At 39.3% G+C, this 26,570-nt stretch overlaps 1 protein-coding gene across 1 annotated transcript in view; it reads left to right on the forward strand.

Annotated features, from left to right (window-relative positions):
- hdac4 (histone deacetylase 4) overlaps nt 1–26,570 on the forward strand; it is a 458,769-nt gene that overhangs the window by 140,970 nt on the left and 291,229 nt on the right. The window contains exon 3 of the mRNA XM_078551420.1: nt 24,299–24,370. Coding sequence (XP_078407546.1) covers nt 24,299–24,370 — 72 coding nt within the window. The remainder of the gene's footprint in view (nt 1–24,298; nt 24,371–26,570) is intronic.

Here is a 26,570-nt window from a genome sequence, read left to right on the forward strand (position 1 = left end):
CCACATGCATGTGTTAAAATTCATCCATTTTCACAAAAGATAACATTTTTCTGTGAAAAGTTTTGCAGGGAAAGCTGTGATATGTCATAACTTTTGCTGATATTTTGTATTGAATGCTTGCTTAGTTAATTTTCAGCAAAGGTTTAAATAATGTTTTAACTCTTCAGCAGAGCATTTGGTCAAATGAAAGACTTTTGCTGTACTTCTGGTCTGAAATGTTCCAGCAGTGATATTGCAGATTTGCGCCAAGAATAATAGGGAGGCTATTAGCACTCACTGATAATAGAGTAAATCAGAGAGCAACTTTCAGCATCATGTGTGGTTAAACATGGAAATTGAGAAGTTGCTGTCTGATTTGTCCTGCTTCTCTAGAAACTTCTCTCCAATAGTATGTCACTGACGTTCCTTTGCATTCACATAATGTGGAGTGATGTGAATTTATAGTAGTTACCTACTAGTTACCAACATACATGCCAGAGAATGTTGGGGCTTGACCCTTGAAGTGCAAGTGAGATTTTAAGGATGTTGTACCTCTCTAGCACAAAAAATTAATTTTTACAAACCTGAGTGTCATTCCTTCAGCTTTTCATTACTGTTAGAGATCTTTAAATAAAGGTTTAGATTTTTAAAACCTTTTTCCTGTCCGTTTATCTCTCAATCTGTCTCTTTTGCTTCCTATACATGATTGTACATTGAAATAAATGTTATAATTTACACATTCTGGTTAAGACTCTATGTACCTCAGTAAGGATTCTTCAAGCTGGTTGAGGAGATGCACCATTGCTTTATACTTTTACTCAGCTCCCAGGTTCCCTGTAGAGGGGGCAGCACAGTTTGACTCTCTAATAACCTCGAATCACAATCTCTACCCAGAGTCTGTGGAGAAGTGCAAGCATAATGCATGGCTAGTACATCCATTTGCTGTAAAATTCATGCCATTGTCTTTACTGTATATATTCTGTAAATGCTGTAACAACACTGATCAGAAAGACTTGTAAACAAACATCAGCTGGATAGTGATAATGATCTGTGAAAGTGAATGAATGTCGTGTTAATACGGGATGTCACAGTAGGACTGATTTAAGTAGTGTTAGCGGATGAAGCAAATTAATCTGTTTTTGTAGGCTACAGAGTTAAAACAGATGACATGATCACTTTAAAATCAGGGGAAGAAAGAGTGAAACTTAATTTCAAATGGCAGTTCCGAAATGTTTGGAACTGGTTTGGGGTAAATCTTTTTTTGCTGCAGCGAAAGTTGTAGATGCAGTGCTGTCCTTCCAGTGTCAGTAGGGGGAGCATTTGGGGGCCAGTAATCATTATATCATAAGGTTTCGGTTGGCAATGGAAAAGGACAAGGAACAATTTAGAGTAAGAATAATTAACTAGGGGAAAGCCAACTTCAATGGGGTGAGAATGGATCTGGCCTAAATAAATTGGAAGCAAAGATTGGGAGGCAAAACTGTAACTAACAATGGATTGCCTTTAAAGAAGAGAGACTTCGAGTACAGACAAGCTACATTCCCATGATGGGGAAGGGTAGGGTAAACAAAGCCAGAGCTCACTGGATGCTTAAAGAGATAGAGAGTAAGATGAGGCAGAAAAATGTTGCATATGACAGATGTGATGCGCATAATACAATTGAGAATCAGGCTCAATATAAAAGCCTGAGAGGGGAATTTAAAAAGCAAATAAGAGAAGCAAAGAAGAGACTGTCAAACATAAAGGAAATCTAAAAGTCTGCCAGAGGTATATAAATAGTAAAAGTGTGACGAGGAGGAGTGGGGCTGATTAGGACCAAAAAGAGGATTTATGTATGGAGATGGGACATGACTGAGGTACTAAATGAATACTTTGCATCTATCTTTATCAAGCTAGATGGTGCTGCACAGGTCATAGTGAAAGAGGAGGTAGTTCAGACACTTGATTAGTTTTAAAATTGATAAGGAGGGGGTATTGGATAGACTGACTGTGCTCAAATTTGATAAATGGCAGGATCAGATGAGATGCATTCAAGGATACTGTGGAAAGTGAGGGTTGAAATTGCGGAGGCACTGGCCATAATTTTCCATGCCTACTCAGTTGCAGCGCTGGTGTCAAGAGGACTGGAGTGTTGCAAATGTTACACCCTTGTTCAAAAAAGGGCATAAAGATAAGCCCAGCAACTAAAGACCAGTCAATTTATCTTGGTGGCAGGGAAGCTTTTAGAAAGCTCACCAGGAAAATTAGGGTTGGGCAACAAATGCCAGCCTTGTTTGCAACACCCAAATCTCATGGAATAAAAAGATAAAACTAACAGACACTTGGGCAAATGTGGGTTAATCAAGGAAAACCAGAACGGCTTTGTTAAAGGCAAATTATTGTTGTTTGATGAGGTAACAGAGAGGATTAATTAGGTTAATGCCCTCGATGTGTTTTACAGAGACTTCCGAAAAGGCACTTGATGAACAACAGACTTGTGAGCAAAGTTAGAATGTATGAAATAAAAGGGACAAGTAGATACGTGGATACGAAATTGGCTGAGTGACAGGAAACAGTGTAGTGATGAATGGTTGTTTTTCAGACTGGAGGAAGGTTTAGTAGTGCAGTTCCCCCGGAGGAATATATTAATGATATGCATCAATGATCTAGACCCTGGTGTATAAGGCAAAATTCCAAAATTTGCAGATCACACAAAACTTAGAAGTATAGTGAACTGTGAGGAGGATAGTGTTAAACTTCAAGAGGACATAGGCAGGCTTTGTGGAATGGACAGATGGACAAGTGGCTGATGAAATGTAATGCAGAGAAATGTGAAGATTCATTTTGGTAGGAAGAACATGGAGGGACAATATAAAATAAATGGTACAATTCTAAAGGAGGTGCAGAAGCAAAGGGACTTGGGGTTATATGTGTGCAAATCATTGAAGGTAAGCAGGACAGGTTGTGAGAGTGGTTAATAAAGCAAAAATCCTGGGCTTTACCAATAGTGGCATTGAGTACAAAGCAGGAAATTTTGATAAACCTGTAGGAGGCACTGGTTCGGCCTTAAGTGGAGTATTGCATCCAGTTCCGGGTGCCATACTTCAGGAAGGATGTGAAGGCATAAGAGAAGGTGCAGAAAAGATTCATGGGATTGGTTCCAGAAATGAGAGCCTTCGGTTACATAGAGAGAATGGAGAAGTTGGGACTGTTCCCTTTGGAGAAGAGAAGGTTGAGGGGACATTTGATAATGGTATTCAAAGTCATGAGGGGACTGAACAGAGTAGATAGGGGCAAAACTGTTCCCATTGGTGGTAGGATATATAGGGGAAATGTTAGAAGCTATTCTTAAAGATGTTATGGTAGGGCACTTAGAAAAATTCAAGGCAATCAGGCAATCAACATGATTTTGTGAAAGGGAAATAATGTTTAACCAAATTATTGGAGTTCTTTGAAGGAGTCCATATGCTGTGGATAAAGGGGAACTGTTGGATGTACTGTATTTAGATTTTTAGAAGGCATGTGATAAGATACCATATCAAAAGTTATTGTGGAAAATAAAAGTTTATGGTGTAGGGGTAACATATTGGCATGGATAGAAGATTGGCAAGCTAACAGGAAATGGAGAGTAAGCATATATGGATCTTTATCTGGTTGGCAGGATGTAATGAGTGGTGTGCCATGGGAATCAGTACTGGGGCCTGAACTCTTTACAATTTATGTAAATGACTTGGATGAAGAGGCTGAAGGTATGGTTGCTAAATTTGCGGATGGCACTAAGATAGGTAGGAAAAGATGTGAGGAGGACATAAGGAGGCTAAAAGACACGTAGATAGGTAAGTGAGTGGGCAAAGATCTGGCAAATGGAGCATAAATGTGGGCAAATGTGAAATTGTCCATTTGGCAGGAAGAATAAAAAAGAAGCCTATTGTCTAAATGGTGAGAGATTGCAGAGCTCTGAGAATCTGAGCTAATTTGGGTGTCCTAGTGCATGAATCACACAAGGTTAGTCTGCAGGTACAGCAAGTAATCAGGAAAGCTAATAGAATGTTATCATTTATTGTGAGGGGAATTGATTACAAAAGTAGGGAGGTTATGCTTCAGCTGTACAGGGCAGTGGTGAGACCATTGAAGTACTGTGTACAGTATTGGTCTTATTTAAGGAAAGATGAAAATGCGTTAGAAGCAGTTCAGAGAAGGTTTACTAGACTAATACCAGGAATGGGCGGATTGTCTTCTGAGGAAAGATTGGACAGGCTAGGCTAGGGTTGTATTGGCTGGAATTCAGAAGAGTAAGAGGCAACTTCATTGAAACCTTTAAGATCCTGAGGGGTCTTGATAGGGTGGATGTGGAGAGGATGTTTCCTTTTGTGGGAGAATCTAGAACTAGGGGTCACTGTTTAAAAATAAGGATGGTCCATTTAAGATAGAGATAAGGAGAAATTTTTTCCGAGGATTGGGAGTCTTTGGAACTCTCTTGCTCAAAAGGCGATGGAAGCAGAGTCTTTCTTAATATTTTTAAGGCAGAGACAGATTCTTGATAAGCAAGGGGGTGGGTGAAAGGTTATCGGGGATAGACGGGAGGTTACAGTCGAATCAGCTATGATCCCATTGAATGGTGGAGCAGGTTCAAGGGGCCGAGAGGCCTACTCCTAGTTCGTATGATGAAGAGCCAGAAGACAGATTGAAGGTAAATGGCAAAAGAAGCAATGGTGACATGAGGAAAACCTTTTTTTAACGTAGTTCGTTGTTAGGATCTGGAATGGGCTGCCTGAGATTGTAGTGGAGACAGATAACGGTCATGGCATTTAAAAGGGAATTGAATAATTATCTGAAAAGGGAAAACTGCAATGCTACAGGGAAAGGTTTGGGAAATGGTACCACGTTAATTGCTCTTGTAGAGAGCCAGCATGGGGATGATGAGCCAAATGGCCGCCTCCTGTGCTGTTCTATGATAAGAATTTGTTTTGAAGCAGCTTATGTGTGGATTTGGTGCTGTTGCGTTTGTTACATGCTTAGCCATTATATCTTCCCTATTCAAGTAAAAAAACCTTGATGTGATTTCACTATTTAGGGTCACCGGTGAAATAGTGGGATATTTATTAGCAATCTGTGGTAGAATAAGATATTCATTTTTATAGAAAGGTAAATTAATGTAGAATTTGTTTGTAACTGGGCTATATAAACATTTCTTTTTAAAAAAAAAAGGACCACATATAAATTCTATTTCTTTTGTTCAGGGTCAAATATTTCTTACAACATTTAGATGTTTAAAGGAATATACCTACTGTTGTTCACAGCATTGAACTTAGTTACCTAAAAAAATACTGGGACTAGCCATATAAATACTGTGGCTACAAGAGCAGGTCAAAGGCTAGGAATTGTGCGACAAGTAACTCACCTCCTGACTCCCCACAGCTTTTCCATCATCTACAAGGCATAAGTCAGGAGTATGATGGAATACTCCCCACTTGCTTGGATGAGTGCAGCTCCCACAATACTCAAGAAGCTTGACACCATCCAGGACAAAGCAGTCCACTTGATTGGCACCACATCCACAAACATTCACTCCTTCCACCACCGACGCACAATAGCAATAGTGCGTACCATCTACAAGATGCACTGCAGAAATTCACCAAGGCTTCTTCAACAGCATCTTCCAAACCCATGACCACTACCATCTAGAAGGACAAGGGCGGCAGATAGATGGGGACACCACCACCTGGAGGTTCCCTTTCAAGTCAATCACCACCTTGACTTGGAAATATATCGCCGTTCCTTTACTGTTGCTGGGTCAAAACCTTGGAACTACCTCTCTAACAGCACTGTGGGTGTACCTAGCTGTGCGGTTCTGGAAGGCAACTCACCACCACCTTCTCAAGAGCAACTAGGGATGGGCAATAAATGCTGGCCCAGCCAGCAAAACCCCCATCCCATGAATGAATAAAAACAAGTCTTTCCATGCATTGTACACTTTGCAGATACAGGACTGAATGTTTAGTTCCCAATAAGGGCAAGTATGAAAATTCACACTGCCAGCCAGCCTACTGGTTCCCTGGCTCCATCCTCCTCTTGGGGCAGCAGAGCTAATCGCCTACAAGTAGTGAATAGCTGATTAAACTAGACCCCCATAGGTGGCTGGGGGCAGGGCAGTTGTCTGGAAGTGGCAGAGTGGTGCAGGGTGTAGTGGTGGAGCAGGCAGACCTGGATTCAGCTGCAGCCACAGGCTGACCTGTGGAAAGGATCTCCCCTGAAATTCTTGGAAAGAGAGTCCATGGTCAGTACATCTGATTAAAAGTTAACGTACAAATATGCTACGTGGAGTCAACAATTTGTCTCTGCAGCTTTATGCAACAATACGATTTATTTTATTTGCTACCTACTATCACAGGAGCATTTGATGAACTTGTATCTTATGATCCCGTAATTTCTTCAATGGATGTCATACTTCAGGTGTATATGAAGCAATGCTCTTTGTCAGTTTGGAAAGCACTGACCCCACCAGGAATTTTCTGTAGACAGCCTTCATAGTCTTCTGCCACCTTGGGCCAGTTGTCGGAGTTTCGGAGTTACTGGCTGTGAAAAATTTGATGCTGAAGTGCAAGTCTTTCTGTTGCAAGGTAGCAACTGGTAATACCAGCAAGAAGAAGAAACTTGTATTCCTGTCTCAGGTTTTTGCTTAAATCACCCAGATCAATTTGTATAAATTTCTTCAGTTAGGCTTTTGGACTCGCAAATTAGGTGTTCTTTTTAGATCCAAGCTTTTGAATGAGCTTTTTCCTCATAACATGTTACATAAAAATTAATTGCCTTCATCTCATCTTTCTAAAGTTCTTTTTTTTTGAAGGATAAACTTTTACCCATGAGTGCACAACAGAAAACAATAATTTCATTAATGTTAATATTGTAGCTGTTTACTGCCCATATTAATTTTACTTTAAAGCAAATCAGTGCCTTCTGCTGCCTCTGCGGTATCATCTCCCTGAAGAGAGCAAACTTCTACCCACACGTGGAAAACTCTGAATTAGTTGGTTCCTTCCTGTAGAGCAGGTGTGAGTGCCTTGTCTTGCACTAAAGATCCCAAAAATAGAATGTTCTTGAAACCATTTCATCGGGGGCATTTTCAAACAAATGTTATTGGCTTCATTGTAGAATCTTTGTTTGTCATGGCTACTCATTTTTCAAAAAATGTTCCATATATATAAATGCTTCTGGCATCTAGCGATGTGAAAGGTTGCCCAGGTGTATATTCTATCCACAAAAATTTGGATAAATGTAATCCTGTAAATTACCCCATTATAACTTGTCTCCCCTGATCTTCAGTAAAGTGATGGAAAGAGTCATCAAGCAGCTCCTGCTGACCAATCAGCTCACGACATCAAAGCAACATTGGACCCAAGTATGGAACTAAGGAGAAAAAGTAAAACTGAAATCCATTAGAGTCAAAAGGAAAATACTCCAGTGGTCAAACTAACAACAACTTTTATTGTATAGTGCTTTTAACTTAACGTCCCAAAGTGCTTCACAGAAGCGTTATAAAACAAACTATGACACCGACTCTCAGAAGGCAATATTAGGTCAGATGACCAAAAGCTTGGTCTAAGAGGTAGGTTTTAAGGAATGTCTTAAAGGAAGAAAGCAAAGTAGAGAGGCTGAGAGGTTTAGGGAAGGAATTCCTGAGCTTGGGGCCTAGGCACCTGAAGACATAGCCCCAGTGGTGGAGAAATTAAAATTGGAGATGCTTGAGGCCAGAATTAGAGAAGTGCAGATATCTCGGAGGGCTGTGCGGTTGGAGGAGAGTACAGAGATAGAGAGGGGAGAGGCCATGGAGCAATTTGAAAACAAGGATGAGAATTTTAAAGTCAAGATATTGCTTGACAGGGAGCTAAAGTAGGTCACTGAACATGGAGGGTGCCGGGGAAAGGGATGGAGTCGGTAGCTAGGAACGGAATCTGGAGCGGGGACTGAAAACAATGGCTTCAGTCTTCCCAATATTTAATTGAGGAAATTTCTGCTCATCCAGTATTGGGTGTTGGATAAGCAATCTGATAATTCAGAGATAACAGAGGAGAAGTGAGACGTGGTGGTGAGGTAGAGCTGGGTGTTATTGGCATAGATGTGAAAACTAATGCCTTTGGATGATGTTGCCAAGAGGCAGTAGATGAGAAATAGGAGGGAGCCAAGAATAGATCCTTGGGGGACACCAGAAGGGTGAGAGCAGGAAGAGAAGCCATTGCAATTGAAGCAAAATGACACAAGGGAAAATGGTTGTAGTTGTCTGAAGCCAATCACTGTAGCCACTGAATTCAATAACCACCCACTCACTACCACTGGCACCCTGCAGCTGCAGTTTATGATCTACAAGAAGCACTGCAGCAACTGACCAAGGTTACCAGAACAGCACTTTGCTCCCCTGTTGTCTCATACGACTGAGAAGGACAAGAGCAGAAACGTGTGGGAACACTGCCTCCAGGTCACACTCAATCCTGGTGGGGGTAGGGGTGTTGTAGCGGAGGGATGGATTTTGGAACTGTAAAGGAATTATTTAGGTAGCTAATGCCCTATTTGGTGAAGCTCATGTCAGAGTGAACAATTGTCTGTAACCCCTTAGGAACAGTCCCACTTATTTATTGACTGAGATATTATCCAGGAAGAGATTCAAGTGGCAATGATCGTATTCAAGGTGAAATGCATCATGGCCGCATGTTTCAAGTAGGAAAGTGGGACCAGCTCTTTATTTTTACAGGTTATCAGTAGAATGTGGTTTTGAGTAAAACATTCAGTACAGTGATGCTTTCTTTGTGGATGTTTGAATAACCAAGCTTTTTGTTAAAAGTTTTCATTGCTGATGCTCACTGCCTTTGGGACTTCCGAAATACAGCGGAATTAGTAAACAAAATGTGTACACTAACTAAATAACGACTATATGGTGGGGGGTGGGGAAGAAAAACATCTTTGTTACATTAAAAAAAGCTCAACTTTACATTATAAACATAATTTTGTATCTATTCATCATTCCCACAAAAATATCTAGTTTAATGCACCTTAGTGTATTGAATTGCTGTGAAAGCCCTTGCGTTTCCTGAACAACAATAAAAACTCGTGCTTTGAATGTAATAAAACATCCCAAGGGATTTCACAGTAGCATTATCAAATAACATTTGACATGAAGCCACAAGGAAATACTAGGGCAGTTGGCCATAATCTTGGTCAAAGAAGTAGATTTTAATGGGTGTCATAAAACAGGAAAGAGAGGTAGAGAGGCAAAGAGGTATGGGACGGGAGATCCAGAGCTCAGAGCAATGGCTGCTGAAGGCATGGCAACTATGGTGGAGCATTTAAAATCGGGGATGCTCCAGAAGGCAGAATTAGAGGAGCGCAGATATCTCAGAGGGCTGTGAGGCTGGAGGAAATTACAGAGATAGGGGCTGGTGAAACTGGGGGGTAATTTTAAAACAAGAATGAGAATTTTAAAATTGAAGCCAGTGTAAGTCGTCAAGCACGGAGTTGACCTGCCATCAGGAGAGGAAAAACTTCCAAGAAAACTCACAAAAATTTGAAAACATTCCTTGAAGAAATTTCGCATATCTGCCTTGTGTATAAGCAATTGTCTGATTTAAAATTGCCTTTAGTTATTGACTCTTTTGTCTGATTTAAATTTTAAGTGTTTTATTATTGTGGTTGGGAAGTTGAGAGTTTTTTCTGGGAGCCTTGATTCAGAAGTGGGATGGATGAAGTACTTATTAGCTTTTTAAAATCATTTGTGATTTATGAATTAATTCAGCATAGGTGAGGCTAAGTTTATTCACAGGATAATGACAGTGGAGTGCTAGAATTTCACGACTTGTAGGAAAAAAATTGCTGAGGAGAATCAGTAATATTTCAACCAGGTAATATTTATCTCTACCAGTAAAAATAAGATACCCAATTATCATCGGATTTGTTTAAATGATTCCTGTCCAATTTTTGCTTCCAGATTTCACTTTGTCTAGGCTGCACTAATTCTACTTGTACTTGGATAGAGTTCATGTATGTGAGGTCACTATTCGTTTTGTGAACAATGAACAGACCTACAAAGCTGTGTCATTGGTCATTCACTATAGTTTTGCTTTTGTTATAGAAAGGAATTGAACATTTGTTCAGTGCTGTAATGTGGTGCCTCATGGGTGCCAACATAATGAGTTTAAATGAGTGGATCCAACCACAAAACACAATTGAAGAAATTGTGAAATCATATCACATAGGGACCTCTGTTGTATTCGGCTGATGAACACCAATTAAAATATCAAGAAAATACGAAAGAAGTGAATGCATGACATTGCAGAGGAACATTAGTTTTGCTAAGTGATTTGGCCACTGCCAGGGGCATTTGGTTTTGGGATCTCATGGTGTGTAGATGGTAAAGCTACATTCCTTTACTCTTAAACATAATCTTGCTTAAATGCACAACAAAGGCTGTTCTCTTGAGTGTAGTTTAAATAGCAAGCGATTGAAATTGCAGAAACTTGGTCCCATGGTATAGCTTGCAATAGCTGAAAGTAATCTTAACATTTCAAAGCATGTTCAATCCATCATACCTGTGCTGGCTCAGTGTAAGAGTTATCTAATTATAATCATTCTTCTGCCCTGTGAAAGCATTATATTACACTGCGCTGAAGGGTATGGCCATTATATAAAATATCATGGTATTTTTCTTAGATACATAAAAGTTAAATAATTAATGTAGTTATGATGGAAGGCTGATTTGAACACTTAATGTTTGTACTATATCTTCTCTTCAGGCCTAGTGAATGTTTAAACTTCACAGTACCTTGAGTACCTAGCAGGCTATGGAATTTTCAAAGGAGTTAACCGTTATCTAATAAATACATTTTCATTAAGAACATTGGAAAATTTCAGAATGAGTGACATAACTACAGGGTTGTATATACCAGTTGGGATTGAAATCCTGCACATTTGTATACTTGATAAGATGTTATGCAGCATTATTTTAAGATGAGACTATTTTGAAACAGTTTATTTGCCGCTGTGGTTGGAAGGCCACCTATTAATGCTGAATATTAATGTATGTTTAATTATTGAATGAATATACTCAATGATTTTGCTCTCTGGACAGAGGAAAGAAAATGTGCACTTTTATAGCATCTAATCACATTACATCTTTAAAACACATTAAACCAATGTTGTCCAATATGTTAGCCTCTAGCCATATGTAGCTAATTGGGAATCCAGATGCAGTTAATTGCATATTAGTTAAATATATAATGAGTAATAGACAACCTTTTTTTTATTCATGGGATGTGGGCTTTGCTGGCTGGGCTGGCATTTATTGCCCATCCCTAATTGCCCTTGAGAAGGTGGTGGTGAGCTGCTTCCTGGAACCGCTGCAGTCCCTGTGGTGTAGGTACACCCACAGTGCTGTTAGGGAGGGAGTTCCAGGATTTTGACTGTGTGACAGTGAAGGTACGGTGATATGTTTCCAAGTCAGGATGGTGAGTGACTTGGAGGGGAACTTCCAGGTGGTGGTGTTCCCATCTATCTGCTGCCCTTGTCTTTCTAGGTGGGCATGTGATATCATTTCTCATATTTGCATCTTATATGCGCATGCACTTTAATATTTTTCTGTGATTGTTGGTAAAATGGTGAAGGAAAAAAAGCAGAGTGCATGAGTAGTTTTTAATCATTATGTATGCTTTCCTTCCATGGTTACTGATTATTACTTATCTGATAAAATGGTGTGCAAGATGGTTGAAAACACTGGACGTTAGCACTATGGAAATATCAGCAATGTTGTTTGGAGAAGAGAGCTGTTATCATGGTCAGCACGACAGATCATAAGTCCCCACTACTAATGGGGTGCCGATGTCAGTGTGATTTACCTACCAGACGCAGTGTGACTTGTGTAATAGTAGTGGAGGTGTAAAGAGCTCTGGATAATCCTGTCCAGGACATACAGAGGGTGATTCAGAAGCCTATACTAATGATTCAATCAACTGGGCTGAGAATAAAGCCCTGAAACCACCATTTGTTTTAGACAGTTGAGGTAAACGGGCTGGTTGTGCACTGCTGTCTTGAAACAAATGGAATATATCACCTTAGTTCTTTATTACTCTTAAATTACATTATGCTTAAACTCAGTTTTTTTCGTTAATTGACATCTTTGTGATTGACGCTGTTGGTAATGACATAGTTTACATCATTTAGCGGCTCTCGGGGATAGCCTGGGGTGGTGTAGGTGGTGGGGCTGTAACCACACCACAGCTGAAGATAGCAAGTCCAGCTGATGAGCTCCAACAATGCATATCAAGACAAAAGGTAAGTAGCATTCAACCACATACTGGATGGAGACCTGTGTGGGACTGGGATATCAAATTCTCAGCAGTATTTTGACCAGAGTAACTGCTACCAACTGCTGGGCAAAAACCTAGAAGCTGCTCTAAGGATTGCCATATGTGACACATTCATGTCAGAATTCCAAATGTTGGTGAAATAATACTACTACTAAGTATTGCACTGAATGGCAGTAGATGGTGTTAAATAAATGTACACAAAATACATTCTACTAAAATTAGTTGTCATAATCACACCTATAGCCAGTAGCAATTTTTATTGGACAGCACTGCATTAAAGTCCTTAACATACAATCAATTAATTAAAAAAAAATTCATTCATGGGATGCGGGTGTCGCTGGCCAGGCCAGCATTTATTGCCTATCCCTAATTGCCCTTGTTCAGAGGGCATTTAAAAGCCAACCAATTGCTGTGGGTCTGGTGTCACATGTAGGCCAGACCAGGTAAGGACAGCAGATTTCCTTCCCCAAAGGAAATGCACATCCCTGCACACAATACTCCAGGTGTGGTCTCACCAAGGTCTTGTATAGCTGCATTAAGACACCCTTGCTCCTGTACTCAAGTCCTCTTGCAATGAAGGCCAACATACCATTTGCTGCCTTAATTGCTTACTGCACCTGCATGTTTGCTTTCAGTGATTGGTGTACAAGGATACCCAGGTTCCTTTGTACGCCAACATTTCCCAATCTGTCACCATTTAAATAATACTCTGCCACCTTGTTTTTCCTACCGAAGTGGATAACTTCACACTTATACATGTTACACTGTGTGTGCCATGTACTTGCCCACTCACTCAACCTGTTTAAATCACCTTGAAGTCTCTCAGCACCCTCCTCACCACTCACATTCCCACCAGGTTTTGTGTTGTCAGCAAATTTGGAAATATTGCATTTGGTTCCCTCGTTGTTGATATATATTGTGAATAGCTGGAGCCCAAGCACTGATCCCTGTGGTACACCACTGGTCACTGCCTGCCACTCCGAAAAATACCCATTTATTCCTACTGTCAGCTAACCAACTCTCAATCCATGCCAAAATATTACCCCCAATCCCATGTGCTTTGATTTTACACACTAACCTCTTATGTGGGACTTTATCAAAAACTTTCTGAAAATCAAATACACCACATCTACTTATCTGTTCTGCTAGTTATGTCCTCAAAAAAAACTGCAGTCAGTTTGTCAAACATAATTTCCCTTTCATAAATCCATGTTGACTTTGTCTAATCCCATTGATATTTTCTAATTATCCTGTTATCACATCCTTTATAATAGACTCTAGCATTTTCCCTACTACTGATGCTAACTGGTCTGTAATTCGCTGTTTTCTCCCTCCCTCCTTTTTTAAGTAGCGTGGTTACATTTGCCACCCTCCAATCTGCTGGGGCTGTTCCAGAATCTACAGAATTTTGGGAGATGACAACCAACGTATCCACTATTTCCATGATCACCTCCTTCAGTACCCTGGGATGTAGATTATCAGACCCTGGGGATTTCTCCGCTTTCAGACCCATTAATTTTTCCCGGACTGTTGTTTTACTAATACTAATTTCCTTCAATTCCTCCTTCTCACTAGACCCTTGGTTCCCTAGCATTTCTGGGAAGTTATTTATGTCTTCACCCATGAAGACAGAACTAAAGTAGTTGTTTAATTGCTCTGTTGTATCCTTGTTCTCTATTATAAATTCTCCTGTTTCAGACTAAGGTACCTACATTTGACTTCACCAATCTTTTTCTTTTTACATACTTATAGAAGCTATTACAGTCTGCTTTTATGTGCCTTGCAAGTCTACTCTTGTACTCTATTTTCCCCCCTCTTAATCAATCTCTTGGTCCTCCTTTGCTGAATTCTAAACTGGTCCCGACCCTCAGGCTTGCTACTTTTTCTTGCAACTTTATATGACTTCTCTTTGGATTTGATATTATTCTTAATTTCTTTTGTTAGCCATGGTTGGGCCACTTTTCCTGTTGTGTTTTTGCGCCAGAAAGGAATATATTACTGTTGCAATGCGTACATCTGTTCCTTAAATATTAGCCATTGCCTATCCACCGTCATGCCTTTTAATGAAGTTCCCCAATCTATCTTCGCCAACTCACACCTCATATCTTTGTAGTTTCCTTTTCCTAGTTTCAGATCAGACTACTTTACTTTCCATCCTAATGAAAAATTCTGTCATGTTATGGTCACTGTTCCCTAAAGGACCCTGTACAATATTATTAATTAACCCCTTCTCATTGCACAATGCCAAATCTAGGATAGCCTGTTCCCTAGTCAGTTCCTCAACATACTGGTCTAAAAAAAACCATCTCATACACACTCCAGGAATTAATCCACCACAGTATTATTGCTAATTTGGTTTGCCTAGTCTATATGTAGATTAAAGTCACCCATGATTACTGGAGCGCCCTTGTTACATTCATCTCTAATTTCCTGTTTAATGCCATCCCCTACCTTATCACTACTATTTGGAGGCGAATAGACAACTCCCACTAATGATTTCTGCCTCTTTTTGCTTCTTAGCTCCACCCAGACTGATTCTCAATCCACAGATTTTTGGCACATGGGCTGTTCTGCCTCATCATTAAGATGTTGTGATTCAATGCTTGATGGACAAGTTGACACCATTCTGAACAATAATTAGCTCCTCCCAGCCTTTAATGTCAATGCTGCTGCACTTCAACGAGAGTTTCAGAGTGCCTTTGAAACGTTTTCTTTGTCTTCCCCTGAAATTTTGGCTGTTGAGAGTTGAGAAAATGACCTAGCCTGGGTGATGCTTTTCGGCCTTCAGGCCACAGTGTCCAATCCATCATAGTTGATTTCGCAGAAATTTTGCCTGAATGCTTGTGGAGCCGGCTTCAAGAAGGACACTAGCATTTGTTCGAGGATCCTCACATTGAATCTGGGGGATGCGGCAGAGACATTGCTGATGGAATTTCTCTAGCTGCCTTGTGTGTCGCTGGTACATCGTCCAGTCTCTCTGCAGTACAAGTGTGGTGATGACAACTACTCTGTATGGTACATTCACTTTGGTTGTGTAGCTGTTTTTTTTGGCTTAGCAGGACCTCACAAAGACGAGATGAATGACCAGTTAATCTATTTTTGGTGATGTGTGGAGAAGGAATATTGGCCAGGGGACTTGGGGGACCTGTTGCCTCCTTTCCTGCTTGTGCTGGGGAATGTTTAACTTTTGACCAAACAGGATTTCTGTTTAATGTTTGTTCTGAAGGGCAGCATCTTTGACAATGTAGCATTCTCTCAGTACTGTACAGAAGTATCGGCCAAGATTATGCTTAAGTTTTGAATAAGTACTTGAACCTGCAACCTCCTGACTTAGTGTGCTGGGTCTCCGCTAAGCTGGTGCAAAATATTTTCAGAAAAGTCAAAGGGACAGAATTTGCTGCTTGTGCAACCGTGTAACCAGTGTCATGTAATCAGTGATGTTGCTGCTTACATAGTAGAGTTAAATCTGCTTTTGTTTCGAATCTATCTTGTTGCAAGTGCTGCCTTAAACAAGTAAGGGATCATTCCCAATAAAATGCACGGGGTTTGCTGCAGGGTTATTGGATTGACACAGGATTTTGTCTACTGCATTGTTTAAAAACAATGTAAACTTTCCTTTTAAAGGAGTTGGAAACATTTTAGCTATGGTGATTCTGATATAAGTGTCAAGTCCTAGCTGTCTTGTGCTTAGAAATTGTTTATTTTAAAAAAAATACAGTGCCTGGCATCGATCCACTGATGCAGCAGTTCTGCTTTGTCATCTGTATCGAGACATGATGGTATTTACACGAGTTTTGTTGATTTAAAAAAAATGTTAGGGCTTTTGAGATAATGCTGTAAAAAGACATTTTAATTACTGTTGCAAAAGTAATAACCTACAAAGCAGCATTCTGGAAAGTACATGTGGCAGGCAGTTAGTATAACAGAAAGCTATTGTTACTGTCTGTTTTCATTTATTAGCCATGTTCTCTTCCTGATGACCTTTAAAATTAAACATTAACAATATTCCAGATGTAGTCAGAGCTGTTGTCTTTTCAAAATGACAAGTGTTGTAACATTTTGTAACATAAGTTGTGCACTTGAGATATCTTACACAGACTTTATAGTGTATTGTAGGGAGATACAGAGCAATGGTGAATCAATCCGCTACCTGTTTTTAAATTGATGTGTGTTTTAGTTTGGATTCTGAGATGCATCCATGAGCCAGTTTCTGATGTTTACTTTACTGTTAACCCAGTAGCAGACTTCTGCAGTGTAAACAGGGCAGCTGTTGGCTCCTGATCACAGGAGTTATGGAATTTGAATAGCACCAGTATAACAGTGGTGAATATGTTTTTGCGCCTTCCTTACTGGCTTATTTGGAGAGCAGCAAATCATGGGGAGAGGCCTTGAGAAAAGGCAAGAAGTCATTCTGAGGCAGTTCATCTATCATTGTTTTGCCAGCCTGGTTTAGTGACAGCACCCTGACTTGAGTCAGAAAGTTGTGGGTTCAAGCCCCATAAGGAATTGAGCGCTTAATCTATGTTGCCACATCAGTGCAGTACTGAAAGTGCTCCATTGATGGAGGTGTTGTCTTTCAGATTAGAAGATAAACTAAAACACCTGTTAATATGGCAATCACCTTGTTAAAAACAATTGCTAGTTAAACAGGTGATGGGCATTGATTATCCCATCTAAATAGAATAAAAATAGATACAGCTGGAACACTTTGTGTGGAAGCTACTTAGAAGTAGTACTGAGGAGTTGTCTTGAAAATAAACCAGTTTGAACCAAAAAACCAGCCTGGATTAATTCATCTATCACAACCTCTTATTGTGAGTAACAACACTATCTGCCTGTTCAGGTGAATGTGAAAGATCCAGTGGCACTACATGTAATGTAAGGGCATTTTCACTGTGTCCTGGAAAACACATCCCTAAACCAACACAATTTTTGCCGTTTGTGTGACCTTGCTGTGCACATGTTGGCAGCTGCATCTGCCTACATAACAGTAACTACACCTGATTCCAAAAAAATTCCCACAGTGACAACCACCAGCACCATATACAATACCCAAAGCATAATCAGACAAAAATGGATATTGAAGATTTTGGAAGCAATAGTCAAAAGCTCGGCGAAAGAGGGGTCCTTAAATGCAGAAAGGGAAGTGATGAGGCAGCAAATTTTCAGAAAGGAATTTTTAGGAAGAAAGTGTATGGTCACTGATGGTGGGGTGAAGGGAGAGGCAGATACACAAGAGGCCAAAGTCTGAGGAAGGCAGAGTTCTCGGGAGGCTTTGTAGGGCTGGAGGAAGTTACAGATATAGGAAGACGAGACTCTGAATAAATTTAAACACTGGGTTGAGAATTTTAAATTTCTTCCTGCTCCCCAGTGCTTCCAACATATCTTTGGATGGTGCCCGTGCCATTGAATTATGTTGTCAAGGTACAGCAGGTAGATGAAGAATATGGGGATATGGGGCAGATGAAGGATAAATCACAGTTACAACTTTAATATCTATTTATTAACAGTTCTTAAAATCAAGTCAGTGTAGATTCTTCTTGTGGATCGTGGTGTTTTATACTTGTGGGTTACTTCATTTGTACAGTAAGGAAAGCAAAATATTAGCATGCTTCCAAATTCCTTTTTGTCTTGTCAGTCCAAGGAGGTAACTGAAATCCATAGGGGAAAAGCAATGATTGTACAAAGTAACCCTGTCAATTTAAGGTCCATCCTACAAGGTACCACAAAATAGCACATTGGAAGCCAATTTGTAAACAGTTAACTTTTAAGATTGACTTAAAGACTTCTCCAAGTTGGTCTCTGACCCAGCATGGCACACCCTACAGGGGATCTATGGTGAACAAAAAAAGGTGATGTTCTTCAGCCAATTAGATTGAAGAACCCTCACCGAGCTACACAGCGTCTAAACCAGGAAGTATAAATTATATTTAAATAACGGATAGAATAAAGATTGGGAAAGACAGACGGAATTGAGAGAGAGGTAAAAGAAACTGACAGAAAAAGTAAATCTGCAACACTAAATTTGTAAAATTAAATTTTCAGGGCCAGAGAGATTGTATGACAGTACTTATCAATGATTACATTGTTAAAAGTTCACTTTCTCTTGAATGTACCAGCCTAACTTTCATAGTGAATTTAGTGGGGAGCTAGTGGGCATGAACCCCAGGTTTACCCCATTGCATGTCTTTCAATGCTGAGTCTATCGGCAAGATACTACTACAGCATTCTCTGTGGAGAGTTAGATATCTTTGATAGCAACCTTTGGATTTCCATTTTTAAAAGTGCATGTGCAAGATGCCAGAAGTTGCTGTCAGATTTACTTCATGATAATGGTGAGTGTTAGCCTCATAATAGCACAAAATCTAGACCATTATTTTGTTTGTTTAAATGTAATATAAGACAATTTTTCCCATTGTACAGATGTACCATATAAATAATGATCATTTAGTCAAAACTAATCCCAAAATGGACAGATTTGAAGGAAAGGGAGGAGTTTAAACTTTAGTGCAGATCATCAGAATGAAAATAAAAGTACATCTTATTTGTACAGTTATATACATTTGACATACTATTCTATGCTTATTTTTGTAAAGTGAGCAACTTTTTATGATTTGACTTTGAATTCTGGAATTAGTGCACTAATTCAGCTAAACAGCTGTTGCATTGCAAAACTGCTAATGAGAATTATGGGCCTTTGGTCATCTTTTAGAGAATAGAAACTTCTTAGACCTTTTAAGGGAGTCTGCTATGACCTTAGTTTAGGTTGTATTATTAAATGATGGTTAGTTACTGAGCTATCATCATAGCACACTTGTTCATTGTTGCTTGCAACAAGCTTAAATTGCCATTTTTTGATCAGTCTGTTAAATAGAGCACTTAATGCAATAATACTAATTTTGGGTTTTTAGTTATTTCAGATAGAATAAAGCCACTGAGAACATGTGGATTTTTTTGAATATGTAATGTAAGCCTTTAAATGGAACAGTGGTAGTGTACAGTTATAAAGACGGATCTAGTGTACTGTTTATGGTAAAAATGAAATGGACAATAGCACAGAAATTGAGATCATCTCAATTGTCTCAAAATGATGCACGCTATCTTTGGTACATCTTGCCCTATTTCATAATGTAAAGTACTTGTATGCCATGGAAGGATAATTTGTGTATCTGTTCCATGTTCTAATAGATTAAAAACCAGTATGCCTTAATCATGGCATGAAAGCCATTTAAAGCCTTTGAAGCTTGTGTTAATATTATGATTTCTTGAAAAATTAATTTGTTTATTTTGTAAATGTACTTTCTGCAAGTACATGTATATGTAATGCCTAGGTGCAGAAAGCCCTATGGAGATTAGACTTGAAAATGGATGATATTAGCAGAGCCAAATATAGATAAATTTAAATAGTTTTATTTCCATGCAGCACCAGCTGGGTTAGCAACACCTCCCATTTGTGCATTAATATGGAAGTTTAATTTTATTTTGTGACTAGACTACAAAGAAAGTGTGCATTTGTTGAACTTTAAAGAACACTGGATCAACAGTTTGTCAAGTCGGGTTTTCTTTTCCTATTTCTCTCGATAACACTATTCCCTTTTGAACGTGTTTAAAGAGCCATTGAGTGATGGATTCTGCAAGCTTACTGTGATTTCAAGTTGATGAGAATTGATTCATATGTACAAAATGACATATTTGCAGGTAACTACTCCTAAATTTATACCAAATAAGCTTTTCAATCCAAAATATTTCTGGCATTTTAACAATATATTTTCTTATGTTAACTGTGATAGAGTTGATAATAAAGGCTGGTGTACAGCCCTATTAAATAAACTATCTATTTCATACAGTATTTAGAATTGCAACAAGGGGTATACACCTCATTGCCTTACTTTGTTCCAATAGTTATTGATAATAGACAATTATTATGAAATTAATAGGATAGTCCTTTGGTAGTACAGAACTTGAGTATTGCTGAAAAAAGACATGCTGTCAAAGCTCTTTGTCTTGCACTCATCAGGACAATTTGTAAGAATGCCAACAGTAAAGGGAACAACAATTTATACTGCATGAGAAGAGAGTGCTGATAGGTTGGCAAGTGGACTCTGGTAGAGGTGTTGCCATGGAGAATGTACCAGTTAACTGCCAAACTCTGTTCAAATTCAAACCAGTCAGGTCGACTCTGGTCAAGGCAATGCCCTGTGGAATGAACCAGGGAATGGCTGTTGCGTAGTTTGTTTAGTTGAAGGCACAATGTGTGTACATATTCCTTCTGTTTGCAAAGGACAGGGCCCTGTATATGAATATATGTAGTTTCTTGTATGCGTAAGTGAGCCACACTGTGAGCCTGACTGATAATCTTAAATTGGTTGTCAGTGTAATTTTTTGTGCACTTGGGGATTGTTTAGCAAACGTTGTTCAATCGTGGAATAACATCTAATGTTGGACACTGTGTTTTGAGTTTTGCAAGCATGGGCTAGTTGAGTACGGTCTGTACTTTGCCTGTTGCAAACAGCCAAAGGGACATGCTGTTTGATATGAACCGCCAGTCTTTGGGACATACGGCCTACATACCTAGCATCACACCAGCACAGAAATTCTATTACCACATTACTCATTTGTGTGATAGGCAGAACATCTTTTTGGCTTGACAGCAGCATCCTGTTAGTGGAGAATACCACTTGTGTTGCTACTGCATAGTAGCAGTGTGGAGCAGCTACCTTCACCTGTTGCTCAAATTTTTGAGATACCTTGCCCTTCCATGGTAATTTGAGGTGGACCAGGTACCTTTCAGGACCAAAAATTCAACAATACTCAAAATTAAAAGGAATCAAAAATTCATGTCCTCGCTAACCTACATCCATAATACATTAAATTTAAAATCTTCGTACTCTTCAAATTATTACTATGCCGCACCTTATTTCTGCAATCTCCTTCCCTAAATCTGCCCTCTCCTCCTGACGTTCCTCTTTGCAAATCCCTGCTTTGTCCCACTATTGTCAGCAAAACCCTGAGTGACCCTGGCATCTACGCTCTCAAATTTCCTCCCTAAACCTCCAGCTCATTTTCCTTCTTTTTAAACACTCAGAATTTTATTTGACCAAGCTATCAGTCATCACCCTAACTTCTCTCTTGGCTTGCTGTCCATTTTCCTCATGTCAATTTGTGAAGTGCTTTGGGACATTCTTTACATTACAATAACTGCCATTTCAATACAGATTTTAATGTTTCATTGTTTCTTGCAGTGCCGCTGCTTGAGTGGCAATATTAATCAATGGCCAAAATCAGTTTATATGAAACATCAAAATAGATGAATTCAAAATTGTCGTGGGAGCTACCATCTTAAATAAAATATATATATATACACACCGTGTGAAATAAAGAAACAAATGCGGCTGTTTTATCTGTATATGCTTTGACATTACCTTGAGTTCTAAAGTTTTTTCTAAATTTGATCGTATTTAAATGTAATACAAAACAGTAATTAGTAAAAAGCTGCTGTAACTGAACTAATCTGGCTCTTTATTGCGTTCAGTGTCCTAACTACTGTGTTAGCATGAGTTTTATTTCCTTTATTAGTTGGATCCCTGTATTAAAAACTATCAATTGCATGATGCTGTATAGTGTAAGATTCAGTTTGTGAAGAGTAAATTGGCGAAATTTGCTATGTGGTAAAATTAATAAGAAACTTAGCAACGGAGTTTGTTGTACGGCGAGAGAATGTTTTGCCCCTTCAATGCAGACAAGTGCAATATTAATATCCTATACGAAGGAAGAAAAGTCCCATTTTAACTACGTTAATAACCGCAGACAGCCTGACACTGCGCGGTAAGTATAAATAGTAGACCGATTATTAACAGTCTAGGCGATGCTACACATTGAGCCGTTCTTAAACACAGGAAATCTCGGTGAAATTGTGGTTTTGTAATCATCATTTCCAGGCGCACCCAGTTCAAATGTAATTATGAAGTATAACCTTAAACTGCCAGTTGCCAAATGATACACGCACTTGTTTAGAGGAGTTATGTAACCAAATTTGGGCAGCTCTGCAGTGAAACGAAAGAAGACAGGTTTACCATATTCCTGTAGCTGACGAAAAGTTCAATTTGCCACACTTGCCTAGAACGCTTCATGTCCGTGTTTTTTGATTTACTGAAGGATTTTGTGAAAAGCATTATTCAACCCCAAACTGCACAAAATAGAGGGGAACGCATACACGATGCAGATAGGACTTTGAGAATTGTCTTGCGCGGTTCGGTTGTGCCTGGGGGGATCTGACATAAGAGTTGATGGTGTTCAACAGCTCCCTTTCTCCAGTAATATTTGAATGTAAATGACATGCAACGCAGCTTGACTTTGGCAGTGGCACATTGAATTGTGCTCCTCAGCTTGCAGAATGTACAATGACTTGATTCTGTTCACAAGAATTGAATGAAATTGGGTCATTTCCTTGCTGATTGCGTCATTAACGCATGCGAATCGCTTTCTGAATAGTGCAAAACACTGAATTAAACACTAGAACTGCCTTTTCACAATGTGTAGGTGAAAGGAGCCGTCAGAACAAGCCGGGGGCGGCCAGGGTGGGGGAGGGGGAGGGGACATTCTCTGTCTTCATTAATATTGCGTTTTAAACTAAGTGGCGTATTTACTGTAGATGAGTAGTTAGTTGATTGAGTTTTGTGCGTATAGTCACAATGCAGAAATTCTCCAGATCGCCTGCAATGAGCTGGAATTACTGTCAGCAAATACTGTAGATGGAAAGGCGCAGCGCTTCTCAATGCGGGGGCTTTTATTTTTAACTGATACATTTCTGCGTCCCCCTTGAGTGTTTAGTGGACATTGACTTGTGTTAGCTTAAATTATAAAAAGCTCCCGTTACTATTGGCCGACTGTTCCGAAAAGGGCCGAACAACTTCCCTTGTTAGGCGAAGTCATGCCTTTTTTATGTTAATGTTTAACTTCTCGGTGATATTGTAATAGCACTTGGGTAATCAAGTTCCACTTTTGTACGATTGAGTTCTGGCGGCTGGCCTATCAGACAAAGTTTGGTTTCAAAAGTGGTGAATAGAACTTTAAGGTTCCCCTGGCCAAAGAGTTAAATGTGTAAGAGAGAAGTGAAACTGGAGATCTGACAATCGATCGGTGTGACTTCTAAAACAAGTTGAACTGTTGATAATTGTTGTCTGTTGCAATAGTGGATAGCTGAAAAAAATCTGAAACAGTCCAACGCCAGAGAAGTGCTCCAAAATATGCCCTTTTTAAAAAAAAAACCTGTAACCATCCCGTGATTTCGGTAGTTTTAAACCTGCACCCATTGAGCAGAGAATGCAAAATAGAGTAAGATGATTCCTTGTTTGCGTGCGTAATAGATGCAAGAGTTAACTAATGTATAGCACGTGTATAAGTAAAGGGATTAAAAATAAATAAAGGTATTTTGTTCACTTTTGTTTTTTTTTATTGATTGGACATTGCCTGAACAGAAACAGTAGTTTCCCACTGACCCCGAGGACTGTCAAACCGCCTTCCTCTTTAAGTTTATGCATTTTAATGTCCTGCAGTGCTTGTGCTATTTTTAGCTCCCACCTCCCAGGGTTCGGTTTCTGCCAACAGCGAGCTACATTGTCGGTAAATCACATGAAAATGAATTGTCTCTCCTTTCCCTCCCTCCCCCAATGTGTTTATTTGTCTCTGGTAAAGGATTGACCAGGTGCTTTCAGTGACTTTGCCAATTACAAGTGTACATTTAAGATGTTGGCCAAAAAAAACACGAATACTGGGAACCTAGCGAAATGAAATATTATTGATTCCGAGGCAGCTCCATTGTTTGTGACAGAAGGTCTATTCCATGCATAGCTGGGCGTGTGCTGCATGTAAACCTTATTTGAGACGATCTCTCTCCACCTCCCCCCCGCCCCCCCTGTTGGAAATGTAGCTGCCTGGATTACAACAGATGCTGTAGACTATTTACGAGACTGAATTCGTTTCACTTTCAGATGGACTTTCCGGTCGAGATCAGTCAGTTGAGTTGCTGACCCCCTCAAGAGTGAATCACATGCCCAGTACTGGTAAGACCACATTTTAATTTATCAAATAAAATTAAGTCATAAGTTATTTCTAAATGTTGCCAGCACTCAAAACGGAAACTATTTCACAATGAAGTAGCAATTGTTACTATTGGCTGTTAGCATGTGTTTTTGTTCATTCTGAGTATTCACGTTTTTTAAATATATGTACCAAAATGTCCTGCAAAACGCCTGAACAGTTCAAGCAGATTGATTTTCTGGCATATGGTTACTAATACACTCCTTGTAACGATAAAATAAGACATAAATAGGTCAGCTGATCAACACTGATAATATGTTGGAGGGTGTATTCAACCCTGTGTTTATGTTTGGAAAGTCATTTATAAAGTGTGACTGAACTTGGTGGCTGTCTGCGCACATTGGTGAAAAACGCTGTGATTCCAATTGTTTTCAAAACGTTGATTTCCTTTGTTTTATTTTGATTGTAGTGCTATAGTCTGTACACTCTGTTATGCTTGAGAGATTTTCATTGCAAGTCCATCAATAAGCAATAAGTAAAAACCATCAGTAATTTCTTGGCATTTAATTTGAAAACTTAGAACTTGATGCTCTTTTTGCATTCTTATTTTTCTCTTGCTCAATATTTTCATTTTTTGTCTCCCCTTTCCCCCACCCCCCACTAGTTTTTTCTCCTTCCTTTCTGGAATCTTTTTCCATGAACAGAGACTGCTCTCCCAAGCCTTGCCCAAGTGGCCATTAGTTCTGTGAGAGTCTTGCCAACAGTCTGACTATGCAGAGCATGATGGACAACATTGCTCCTGCCCTAATTCAATATTATACACATATAGTTCCAACAGTGGTCGCTATATCACAATCTAGACTGTTTCATAAGTAGGGTCCTTGCTATTTGTAAATGTTTAATTCTGGTTTCACTACAAGGGATTTCAGAAAAAATCTTTTGGGGACTGTATTTTGTGCTTCTGTCAATTTTAACAAGATTGCAGCAGATCACCTTATAAATGAGCTCTTGATCCTTGTCTCAGAATCATGGAAAAAACTGATTTTGCACATACCATGAGGTTTACCCCTCAACTCATGTAATTCTAAAAGTAGGTTTTGAATTTTGCAGTAGTTCCAGAAACATTCTGAGATGTACTGCTTTCAGGATAAAGTACAACAGTGCGAATAAACCCCCTCCTTTTAGCTCAACATTGGCAGCTTTGACGTCAGTCACATAGGCCCCAATCTCAAAAATTCCTTTGCCAAACCTCCTTTGGGTCTTCATCTCTCTCTTCTCCTTAAAGTCCCCTTATATTAAGCAGAAAGTGATGGAAAAACTTAGCAGTTCTGAATAAGATTCATATTGGACTCAAAATGTTAACTCTTTCTCTGCTAAGTTTTTGCAGTACTTGCTGTTTTTATTTCAGATGTCCAGCATCCACAGTATTTTGTTTTTATTCTTGTACTAAATATTTGGTCATCCCTTCTAAACTGGCTGTCCCAATTCCTTACATTGTAACTCTGGTGAGTATACTTAAGAGTACATCACTGGCTGTGAAAGGGCGAGGTTGCGAAGGACACTATACAAATGCCAGTTTATATTTTCTAAACCTGACTCTCTGTTTTCTTCCCCTAGAACCTCTGAAGCGTTTTAGGACACATTGTATGTTAATGGTGGTGATAGTGGTGAGCTGAAAAATTGGTACTTGATGATTAAATTGGAATAGTTGTGAGTTAGGCTGGGCATTATACCTCCAGTAATTCATAGAATAATAGGAGAGGGACATTAGAACTATTGCATCCTTGCAAGACCTATGCACTTGATCTCATTCCCTTGCCCTTCCCTGATATCCTTTTAGAGTGTTCTTTTTCAAATATTTATTCTCCAGAAGCTGCTTTAGCTTCCATTTCCATCAGCATTATTGGTGAGGACATTCTATGCTAACACCCTTTGTGTAAGGAAGTTTACTTAATCTCTTCTTTTGACTTTTGATCAGAAATTGATGTCCTCCTGTTACTGTTTCACTGACCAATGGAAATAACGTTATCTGTATGTTTGATTAATATTAAACATTTGATTTCACCTGTTAAAAACTTTGTTCTAAATGGAAGCCCACTTTCTCAGTCCCTTCTCGTAACTAAAATCTTTCATTCCTGTTATCACCTTAGTGAAACGGTTATGCAATCTCATGATGCCCTTCCTAAAGTGAGGCACCTAAAACAGGACAGAATATTCTAACTG

The sequence above is a fragment of the Cetorhinus maximus genome, chromosome 11, assembly GCF_964194155.1.
Source record: "Cetorhinus maximus chromosome 11, sCetMax3.hap1.1, whole genome shotgun sequence".
NCBI lineage: Eukaryota > Metazoa > Chordata > Chondrichthyes > Lamniformes > Cetorhinidae > Cetorhinus > Cetorhinus maximus.